This window comes from Oncorhynchus nerka, linkage group LG16 (assembly GCF_034236695.1).
Source record: "Oncorhynchus nerka isolate Pitt River linkage group LG16, Oner_Uvic_2.0, whole genome shotgun sequence".
Classification (NCBI taxonomy): domain Eukaryota; kingdom Metazoa; phylum Chordata; class Actinopteri; order Salmoniformes; family Salmonidae; genus Oncorhynchus; species Oncorhynchus nerka.
In genome coordinates, this window is record NC_088411.1 from 35,926,282 (window position 1) to 35,938,369 (window position 12,088).

Sequence of the window (12,088 nt, forward strand, 5' to 3'; positions counted from 1 at the left end):
GCAGGACTGTCGTCATCCTGTGTGGGTGGCGGCTGTGCAGGACCCTTGTATCCTGGGGTTGGACTTTCTTAGGAGCACAGGCTGCCAGTTAGACCTAAATAGGGGCACACTGAGCTTCCAGGGAGGGACATAAAGTCACCATGGCCCCCCCTAATGTCACATTCACTCAACCCAACAAACCCTTTACTCCAACAGTTAAAGCAGCAGAGACTCATGGCTGCGCCCCCTCCCCCACAGCTGTGTGTGACTTTTCCCAGTCCCCCTGTCACCTACGGCGGTGTGTTACATTCCCCAGCTACCTCCATGACACAGCCCTCTGTGAGCCCGGGCCGCACCCCCCAGCCCAGCTACCCCAGATGGGAGAGGAGAGGACACTGTCTGCAGTGAGGGAGATATGGGGGAGGAACTGTGTTGGTCTTGACCCCGAGCAGCAGGAACGGTTGTGGCAGTTGCTGTTTGAATTCAGAGACAGCTTTGCGTTGAGTGAGGAGGAGGTGGGTCAGACTCATCTGGTGCAGCATGAGATCGACACAGGTGATGCTCGACCCATCAAGATGCGTCCCCGCCGTATCCCGCTGGCACGCCAGGAGGCGGCAGACAAGGCTGTGTTGGAGATGCAGCGGGCAGACTTCATTGAGCCCTCAGACAGCCCCTGGGCGGCGCCAGTCGTCATGGTTCCGAAGAAGGGGGGCAAGCTGAGGTTCTGTGCAGACTACAGGCGGCTGAATGAGGTAACCAGGAAGGACTCATACCCCATACCACGTATCGATGAGTCGCTGGACCTGGTTAGGGGGTCCTCCTGGTTCTCCTCACTAGACCTCCGCAGCGGCTACTGGCAGGTGCCCCTCTCCCCAGAGGCCAGAGCCAAAACTGCGTTCTCCACTAACAGAGGACACTGGCAGTTCAAGGTCCTGTGCTTTGGCCTGTGCAACGCTCCAGCTACTTTTGAGCGTTTGATGGACAGGGTGCTGGATGGCATCCCCCGACAGCAGTGTCTGGTATACCTCGATGACATCCTGGCCCATGGCAGCTCCTTCCAGTCAGCCCTGGGGGCGCTACGGCGTGTGCTGGAGAGGGTGGCTGCCGCAGGTCTGAAGCTCCACCCCGAGAAGTGCCACTTCATGAGGAGAGAGGTGTCCTTCTTGGGCCACTGAGTGGGGAAGGAGGGGATCAGCACCATGGAGGACAAGGTAGGGGCTGTCAGAGACTGGCCCACCCCCACCGACCAGCGTCAGCTGAAGAGCTTCCTGGGCCTGGCCTCGTACTACAGGAGGTTTGTACGGGGCTTCTCAAGCGTTGCTGCTCCACTGAACCGCCTGCTGCCGAAGGACAAGGCTTTCACTTGGACAGTGGAGTGTGAGGAGGCGTTCAACACCCTCAAACGTGCACTGATCGAGGCCCCGTGCTCGCCCCCTGACCTCACCTTGCCCTTTATCCTGGACACAGACGCGAGCAATGTGGGCATGGGTGGGGTGCTGGCCCAGGTGGGGCCAGAGGGGGAGAGAGTGGTGGCGTACTTCAGCAAAACATTTGACAAACATGAGCGCCGCTACTGTGTCACCCGGCGGGAGCTCTTGGCTGTTGTGGCTTCCGTCAAACACTTCAAGTACTACCTGGGTGGTCTGCCCTTTACTGTAAGGACTGACCACTCTGCTCTCCAGTGGCTCATGTCTTTCAGAGAGCCAGAGGGGCAGGTGGCACGCTGGTTGGAGGAGCTTCAGCCGTATGACTTCACGGTGGTGCACAGGGCAGGGGCACGCCACTCCAACGCCGACGCCATGTCCCGTCGGCCCTGTACTGCAGACGGCTGCCGCCACTGTGAACGGAGAGAGGACGGGAGAGAGAGCTGCGGGCAGAGGAGGGTGTCTGTGCCACAGTGTGTCGGGCGAGCGGGCCTGTCTGCTGTGAGCTGCAGACTGTCGACGTGGCTGAATGGCGGCAGCAGCAGGGACGGGACACAGACCTACAGCCAGTGCTACAGTGGGTAGAGGCGAAGGTGAGGCCACCATGGGAAGAGGTGACAGCGCTCTCACTCGCGACCAAAGGGTTGTGGTCGAAGTTTGAGAGACTGCGGCTGGCTGATGGCGTGCTACAGCGGGCATGGAAGGAGTCAGCTACGGGAGAGGAGAGGTGGCAGGTGGTGGTCCCAAAAGCATTGCGGGAGGCTGTGCTCCAGAGTACTCATGGGGGGTGGGGACTGGACACTTTGGGGTCACAAAAACACTGCGCCGTCTCCGTCAGGGCTTCTACTGGGGGCAGCACAAGAGGGATGTGGAGGACTTTTGTCGCCGCTGTGACAACTGCACAGCGAGAAAGGGCCCCCAGGCCGCTCTCATGCTCAGCTCCAACAGTTCCCAGTGGGGGCTCCCATGGAGAGGGTGGGAGTGGATGTAGTTGGGCCGTTCCCCACCACAGACAGTGGAAACCGCTGGGTGCTCACGGCCATGGACTATTTCACAAAATGGCCCGAGGCCTATGCTCTGCCTGACCAGGAGGCAGAGACCATCGTCGACGCCCTGACAGCGGGGATGTTCAGCAGGTTTGGAGCTGCAGAGTCCATCCACAGCGACCAAGGCAGAAACTTTGAGTCCCGTGTGTTCGCCACCATGTGTGAGAGGCTGGGTATGCACAAGACCCGCACTACTCCTCTCCATCCTCAAAGTGATGGCCTTGTGGAGCGCTTCAACAAAACGCTTGGACAGCAGCTGGCCATCGTCTCTTCCAAACACCAGCGTGACTGGGACAAGCACCTGCCTATGGTCCTCATGGCATGCCGCTCCGCTGTCCAAGACTCCACCTCCTGCACGCCTGCCCTCCTCATGCTGGGGAGAGATCCGCACCCCTGCGGAGATGGCGTTGGTCGGCCCCTGGATAGCCCTCATGTTCCTCCGGGGCCGGAGTATGCCCGGAGACTCCAGGACCGCCTGGAGACAGCCCACACCTTCGCCAGAGAGCAGCTGGTGAATGCAGGCGTGAGGCAGAAAGGAACTATGACGTGCACACCCGGGAAGGCACTTTGTGGCTGGGGAGCTGGTCTGGGTCTACAGCCCCTAAGGAAAAAGGCAGATGCCCCAAGTTGGACAGTCACTGGGTGGGACCCTGCAGTGTCCTGGAGAGGGTAGGGGAGGTTGTGTACCGGGTGCAGCTTCCTCCCAGGGGGAGAAAGGTGGCACTGCACCGGGACAGGTTAGCCCCATACAGAGGGGCCTCTTCTCCCAAACCCCAGGAACCCCACAATTCCCCTCTCTGGCAATGACATTCTCCAGGCACCCACCCTCAGGTGCCGCAGACAAGGCTCCAGACAGCCCACTCCCCCTGTCTCCCCCTGTGTCACCGCGTGGTTCCCCAGAGCCACGGACTGTATTACCCGTTCCCGCTTCCTTGTCCCCCATATCCCTGCCTTCATCCCCTGGTTCCCAGAGGGGGCACTCTGCGACCATCACGGCCACGCAGGCAAAGGAGACCTCCGGGTCGCTTCAGAGACTTTGTTTGTTCCCTCGGGGACGAGGGACTTTGTGGTGGGGGCTGTGTAGCGACCCGCACAGACAGCTGTGTGTTATGTGTTAGGCTAGGAGGTGGTTGTGTTGTACTGACCAGTACCCGGTGTTCGCGGGTCCGACATGTCAATCAACCTGCTATCTGCCAATCACGGGAATGCCTGGAATGTTCTGATGCCGGGCATCCTGGTGGTTGGCGGAGTGGCGTGGAGGGGGGTTGGGCAGGGGGGTGGAGCATTGGAAGTTAAGACCAGGTTCAGCCTTTGTTCTCTCTCTCTTACGTCTGGGCTTCACAAGAGAAGGTCACGATTAGCTTGTGGGTTATCTGTCATCTATTTGGCGTGTGCTACGGCCCAAACAGTAGCCTGTGTAAAGTTGGTTTAATAAACCGTCAATTCGCAAACTCAAGCCTCTGTCTGGACAATTGTTCATTTATGATCTAGTCAGGTCATTACAATACATTTGTGGAGTGGTTGAAAAACGAGTTTGAATGTCTCCAACCTAAGTGTATTGTAAACTTCTGACTTCAACTGTAATTTCGTATTTATAGAGGATATAATTGCTTTTTGGTGGTTAACATGTTCTTGAATAATGTTAATTATAACATTTAGTCCCTACAATGTTCTTAAATAATATACATTTGAATAATTATTCAAAAAATCATAATTTAGAGTATCTGTTAGTCCTTTGGAGCACAATTTGTGAGATATTTTGTTTGTTTGTCATTCCACTTCTAAAAACCCATATATTGGCAGATATATCGCAATTGGTGACTTTTGCCTCCCTAAAATCAGGTTGATTTGTTGCTAAATGAAGTTGTGATGTCATTGCGTGAAAACGTAAAACTGCATATCATTTACGTAGAATCAACAATAACGTTACTCAAATTGACTGGCCATCTCGGCAAAAAATATGGTTTGACATTTGTTCAGGTACAGACTCCCACTCTTCTCTGTACAATTTTGATTGAGACATGTTGATTTATGTTGTAAGTTCTGTTCAAGATCAAACATTCTTGACCAACTATATTCATTGGGTTTGGCTCGTCGAATCAGTTCTACTGCTGCTGCAGTCAGCCAACAATGATTTGCAATTTTCTGAAATTGCTGCAGGCCTTCTGCTGACATCACTCACAATGCACTTTTGCAGCCAGGCACGTGTGTTGTGACCGAGTGTGTGATTTTGTCATTTAGAGGGAAAATGCGTGCATTTTAGCGTTTGATTCACGTTTCAAAAGTTGCTAAAAGTTCAAAATACATTTTTAAAAGTAGCTAAATTTGTTGCTAGGTGCTGATTTGAAAAAACAAGTGGCCAGGGTAGTCTGAAAAGTTGCTAAATCTAGCAACAAAAATGCTAAATTGGCATCACTGGCGAGGCGTCTGTGAAGATGTCATATGGCCTAATGAAATACGTCACGATGGGAATTGGCATATGCCGCGTTCCAAACAACCGGGAATTCAGAAAAATAGGAGGTCAAATCATGACGTCAGTGATCTTCAGGTCGGAAAGTTGGGGCTCTAGAAAGAGGGCAGAGTTCCTGAGTTGGAATTCCGAGTTGGATGACCCTTCAAAACGATTTTCCCCAGTCGGAGCTCGTTTTTCCGAGTTCCCAGTTGTTTTGAACGCACTGAAGTCAGAAGTCAGAGATTTCCGAGTTCCCAGTGGTTTTGAACGCAGCATAAATTCGAAGCAGCGTGTGGATGGATGCCTGTATCTCTTTTATCCTGAAGAACGTGTTTGATCACGTGTGTTTTCAAAACGTGTGTTGCAAAATGCGAGATCCCACTTATTTCGCCGTGGTTCCGGTGCTTTCTTCTATTCCAAGCTACTTTCTAACACCGACCTCTACTTATAAAAATATTAAGCATTTTGTACGGTTAATTTTATCTGACCGGTAGTTTAGCAGGTAGAGAAGGGAACTCTGGAACATTCAGGGACGTGAGGGTATGAGGTCGAATTCCGTGGAAGGCACACTGTTTTGAAAATTGTTTAATGTGAAACCACACTTTCTGCACTGTTCAAATAATTTGTTTTATTTGGTATTGTATAAGCATCTGTGTTAAGCACCCAAAATAATGGCATAGATTCCGTTGTTGAACATTAGTAAACATGAAGGCAAAAAAAGGGAAGCATGAGATGCGAACCTGATACTACAACTGATTATTGACTGACAAATTAAAGCCAACGATTTTACCACCGCGCCACAGAGATTTGACGAAGACAGTAGACAAAAAATATCAAGTATATCTGACAATCACACACTGCTATTTATTGTTGACCAGCAGACGTCACCAATGTGCATTATGGACAGATAATGTAGCTCTGCGTAATCAACCGAAGCCTTCAGAAAGCCTCGGTTTCCCATCACTACTCATACCGTAGCTACAGCCCTGTACACGGCATAATACTATAAGTATTTAAATGTGTCGTCCGTAATATTGTCATATTCGTCTCCCTTTTAACTTCAGAGAACGAAAACCAATCATGAAGCAAGAATATGTTGCTGTGTGATGGCTGGCTGACCGAAGTAATTTCATTACTTTACTTAAAACAAGTTGTACACTTTTTAACTCTTTCATTTTAGCGATGATAGGAGTGGTGCACACATATTTACCACAAAAACAAGTAGAACAGGTTGCTATGATACAACAAAATACAAAAAAGACCAGCACTCACTAATATATAAATTACAATTTAAATTTTGTTTTACTTTCTCTCATGGCAACATAATCCAAGTGAGTGCTGGCCTTTTTCACTTTTGATGTGATAATTTGTTGGCCTCAGTTTCCAAGCACCCAATCATTTGTTTAGGCAAGAGGAGTGAGTGCATTCTCTCTCTTTACAATACTATGATACAGTACACACAAATTAGATAAATTGTTGTTCCCAGCAACATATCACATTCATTCTGTATTAAAATACTAATAGTTACCTGTCATACCCTGTTGAAAATCTGAAAATGCCTTGTGTGCACGCAAGAAAACGAAAGAGAAAGTTAGACAGTTTTACTCAAGACTGGTTGTCACTACCTGGGCCAGAGGCATAGTCATAACCACGCCTATTTCTGTAACTTCTCTTGTTGTAATCTGATTGTAAATATTACCCTAACTTTAAAGGAAAATTCCACCCCAAAACTGTCTACATCATAAAAATTCATTAAAACCACATGTTCATTTGAATTTAAGGTTAGGGTTAAGCATAAGGTTAGAAGTGTGATTAAAGGAAAACTATATTTTGGTATTTGCTTCATTAGTCCACTGTTGATATAGTCCGAAAATGTTTTGCATGTCAACAATCAAGTTTTCAAGAAAGTTTAACTTTCAATATACAGAAATAGAGCCGGTATGATCTTAAACTTGATTTCTGACATGTAAAACATTTTTGGACTTTATCAACAGTGGACTAATGAAACAAATACCATAATATAGTTTTAGGGTGGATTTTTGCTTTAATCACACTGCTAACCTTATGCCTAACCTTAAATTAAGACAACAAACAAACAAAAAATGGACACATTTTTACAATATAGACAATTTTGACTTTGCCGCTGGCCCATCTAGTGGAAACCCAAGACAAGGCAGGTTTAAACAATTTAAAACAATAACTTGGCCAGTAAACCAGTTGTCATTATAGTGAGTTAACAATTCTCGTTACATAATTTAAAGTGTATGACACCATGTCGCAGCCCAGTCATGGACAAACTAGAAAATATAGAAAATGAAGGAAGATGACACTATCGTGCGAACCAGAACTGTACCGTGCAGATTATAATATTATATTTACAGATTGTCCTTTCCAGCACAGTTCCAGCAACTATGGTGGATTCAGTACAGCTTGGTCTGACTTGGTTTAGCTTGGCATAGAAATGTGAAAATAGTATAGTTGAGCTGTTCTTTTTAAAGAGGCAACACACACAGAGAAGCGAGACAGATAAACAGGATGGAAGTAAAGAGGGACTTAGCAGCTGTGTGCTTGAATTAGAACTTTATTAGCTGAGTTTGGCTTCGGAGAAAGAAAATATGGCATAAAGAACAGGAGAGGGAGGGAGTTGGGGAGGCGTGGAAATTAAAATGAGTATGAGAACAGTGAGAGGTAGAGCTTCTGAAATGAAGGAGTAAAACTGAAAATATAATAAAATATATATGATTAAGCCTCTGAAAGTAAGGTATATAAATAGTAAATCTGACTTTCTGCTTAAGGAGTTTATCAGTAAATTTGATTTAAGCCATGGTGAATGGGGAATTAACCACAGTGGCAGGAGAGGAGTCAAAACAGAGGAAGGGAGAGAACGAGGGAAAGATTGAGAAAAGTAGAGAGGAGGAAAGGGAGAGGGACAGATTGGATAGAGTGGTAGAATAATGGAAAATGCAAGCAAATGAGAAGAGTGAGATAGAGGAAGAAAGATCGTGGTCCACAAGAGGCTCAAAACGTGTCAGTCCACTCATCTCACACCCACACACACTTTCTCTCTCTCATGAAATGTCATCCCCCCACATTAGCACAGAGCACATCAACCTGAGGAGTTTCATTGAATTCTAGAAATCACCACGGCAACATATCATTGATATGGAACTGTCTATGACACAACATCAATCTTTGTATATTTGCTTTGGCAATGTTAACACATGTTTCCCATGCCAATAAAACCCTTGAATTGAAATTGAATTATTTGTTAAGGGTCACAGTAGAGGGATTTTGATGTTTGTGATTATTTATTTTCCAATTCAACCACACATCTGAAGACAATGCATTTCAAATCATTGAGGACAACACAAAAGAGTTTATCAACTTATTAGATGGGACTTGTAAAGCAAAAGTCCTGACTTTAAATCTTTGTCATACTTCTTCTGCACGTTACTCCTCTTATAACTGTTTAAGCTAGAAACACCATTAAAATGTGCAGACTGGTCTGGAATAGTCTGCTTGTATACAACTTTTTGATATACTATTGTATTTTTTGTCCTTCTTTTCCTTCTACATTCACTTTAAAGTGGAACTGACCGTGTTTGATCCACTTTGCAGATATGAAACAAACAAACAATCATAATATCAGCAAAAAATATAAAATTCCTAGTTTATACCACAAAAGCAACTTTATAGGTTTTAAAAATAGGTTATTTTTGACTCAACATTCCATGACGTACACTAAGGCATTGTTGGAGAATAGATGGATGCAGTTCAATGCATGATGAATATAATTCACCAATACATTTCTTGGTAGTCCAAAAAATACTGCTATGAGGTTGCAAATCACAGCTGGCTGGGTACATTGTTTGCTGCCTCCATTCAGGGTGTACTGTTTAAGTTTCAATGACTCAATATTTGGGGGAAAACGGACAAATGTAACTAAGTTTGGGAATGTCAGTACAGTTAAACTAGTATGGACAATGATCGCAAGTCAGCCCTAATGTGGCTAATAGGCTAGCATATCTACAAACACTACCGTTCAAAAGTTTGGGGTCACTTAGAAATTTCCTTGTTTTTTAAAGAAAAGCTCATTCTTCGTCCATTAAAATAACATCAAATTGATCAGAAATATAGTGTAGACATTGTTAATGTTGTAAATGACTATTGTAGCTGGAAATGGCTGATTTTTAATTGAATATCTACATAGGCGTACAGCGGCCCATTATCAGCAACCATCACTCCTGTGTTCCAATGGCACGTTGTGTTAGCTAATCCAAGTTTATAATTTTAAAAGGCAAATTGATCATTAGAAAAACATTTTGCAATTATGTTAGCACACCTGAAAACTGTTGTTTTGATTAAAGAAGCAATACAACTGGCCTTCTTTAGACTAGTTGAGTATCTGGAGCATCAGCATTTGTGGGTTCTATTCTTGTTCTGAGAAATGAAGGCTATTCCATGTGAGAAATTGACAAAATTCACCAAAATTCCCAAACATTCAAAAAATGTATGAAAATGTGAAAATTACTATATCTAAGTGCTCACTCACTTTAATGTGACTTTTTTCAACATTCTAAAGCTCCCATTGTGACATCATTACTTCCAACATCCATTCACTGTAAATGCAACAATGCAACTTTTGACACAAATCAGCCACTTTGACGACTTTGCCAAACACTTACACAAAACATTAGAGGGTATAACCTCTTCCTCTACTTCTCTGCTATTCAAATCTGAAATAATAACAGAATTATCTGGTACAAATCAAACATTACAGCTGTTCAAGTGACTGCATCAAAAACATTTTCTGTTGCTTTTTTATAAATAACTGACATTTTGGCCACTTTCCGAACAAGTTAGACAAAATGTTAGAGAGTATGGCATCTTCTTCTACTTCTCTGCTATTCAAATCTGTCCACGGAACAAAAATATCCGATACAGATCTAACGATAGAACTGTTTTAGGAACTGCATAAACGCATTTTTACCAACTTTTTTCTTACAACTGCAGTTTTGACCACTTTTTAATAAAATAAAATAAATGTAAACGTTATTTAACTAGGAAAGTCAGTTAAGAACAAATTATTATTTACAATGACGGCCTACCCCGGGCCAAACCCGGACGACGCTGTGCCAATTTCAATTTCACTTAACCAAAAAGTTTGACAAAAAATTTGGAGGGTATGACATCTTGGTCTACTTCGCTGCTATTCATATCTGGAATTGGAACATGTTGTACAGATACAACTGTTTTAGTAACGGCATGAACAACTTTCATCTTCATTTTTTGAAACAGCTGCCATTTTGACCACTTTCCCAGCACTTTAGACAAAAACTTATTAAAGGGTATGGCATCTTGGTCTACTTCTATGCTATTAAAATATGGAAATAAGAACATAAATATCTATTAAAAGAGGTACAGCTGTTTTAGTAACCACGTCAAATAATTTAGCTAACTTTCCACTGTTGAATTAACTGCCATAGACTTTTCAGAATTCCCATCATGAGACCATGAGTAAACATTGTGTCTTTTGATACAAATCTGCTACCTTGACCACTTTTCCCAACAACGTAGACAAAAACTTAAAGGGTATGCCACCTTGATCTACTTCTCTGCTATTCAAATCTGAAATAAGAACAGAAATATCTACTACCAATCAAGAGGTACAGCTGTTTTAGTAACCACATAAACTAATTTAGCTAACTTCCCACTGTTGAATTACCTGCCATGAAACTTCTAGAAACATTCAAATTATAACAATGGGGGGGCGTACATCTATATCTTCAACCATACATGAATTCCTTTATCATACCAAATCAGTCCAACTTATCCTCATTTTATCCCTTCATCCCTCCATCCATTAGGTCTTCTCTATCCCTGTATCCTTACTTTATCTATCTATCTATCTATCCATGTATGTTTATATTCTATTTATTTATCTATCCAGTCATAACTTCCTTTTAACATCTGTATCCTTTGATTAAGAAATTAATGTATGGTTGAAGTAAGGGATAAATGCTTGGGATAAAATAAAGTTTTACAATTGCCTCCTACTCTGTTATTACAGTTTGCATATCCTGTGGTATTCTAGTAGGATGGTGTATAAGAGTGTAGTAGGCTAGTCTGAGTCTAGTTGTTTGTGATGAAATAAGTGATCTAACTGCCCCACATTCCAAAGTAATAAGGTTGATAGGTCTTTCAAAGTAATCAGACCATTTATTTTACTAAATTAACTTTGACTATATTTAACTTCTTGGCTTAAGTAAAATGTTTTATACTTCTTCCTCTACCACAAACATACTTGTAAAGAGTTAAAGCAAGTCCCATCAATTTTTCTTCATGGAAAATTACTATCTAGTTTCCATTGTGGTCCTCTTGTTTTGCCAGGAAATTAACTTGTTTCTGTTATCTTGGATGATTAGAGGTGACCTACCTTTAGTTGCTGCAGGTCTGACTGTTGGACAAAGAAATGCCTGGAAACTGGAAGCACACAGCTCACTAACAGTCCCCATCATTACACTGTGTCTGTGTGTGTGAGTGTTGAGCTAGGTGTTGAAGCTGTGTTCGATGTTCTTAGCGTCTTTCCTCTTTTCTCTGTCCTCTTCTTTCTTCCCTCTCTTCACTGTCTCTCTCTTCTTGTCTTGTGACTCTGTCTGTCCCTACAGGCAGCACCGCTCCACACACAGGTTTATCAATCCCACCGTCGAGGTTCCTGGGTTCAGCTCACTAGGCGCTCCCCTGAATGATCCAACCTCCAGTGCTCTCTCCTGTCCTCTGCCAAACACTAATTCACTCTCCTATGAGTGCTCTCTTTTCTCTCCCCCCCCCCACTCTCTCTCCTCTTCACTGTCAGTCATTTATTTGACCTCCCTCCTCTATTTTTCAGTTTGCTGCTTACTCACTCTCTTTCCAACACCCCCTCTCCCTCTAGCAGTTGCTGAAGTATTCTTAGAACTGATTACATATTACACAAGCGAACACACACACACACACGCACACACACACCTTCTGCTCCCCTCTCCACAGTGGTGTGTATTCATGGATGCCAAGGGGGAGCCAAGCTTCCCCCGCAAAAATGTACCTTTTTTTTTTTTTACTATTAAAATAATGTATCTTTCGTCTCTCTGTGTTTCATAATTGTCCTTGAATTTGCAAGAGGCTGATTGTATTGCACAGAAGAAAGC

At 44.3% G+C, this 12,088-nt stretch overlaps 1 protein-coding gene across 1 annotated transcript in view; it reads right to left on the minus strand.

Annotated features, from left to right (window-relative positions):
* The window catches only part of LOC115144438 (cytohesin-1-like), a 64,060-nt gene extending 52,441 nt beyond the window's left edge, over window positions 1-11,619 (minus strand). Inside the window, exon 1 of the mRNA XM_065002658.1 lies at window positions 11,338-11,619. Coding sequence (XP_064858730.1) covers window positions 11,338-11,419 — 82 coding nt within the window. The 5' untranslated portion in view covers window positions 11,420-11,619. The remainder of the gene's footprint in view (window positions 1-11,337) is intronic.
* Between the last annotated feature and the right edge of the window lie 469 nt (window positions 11,620-12,088).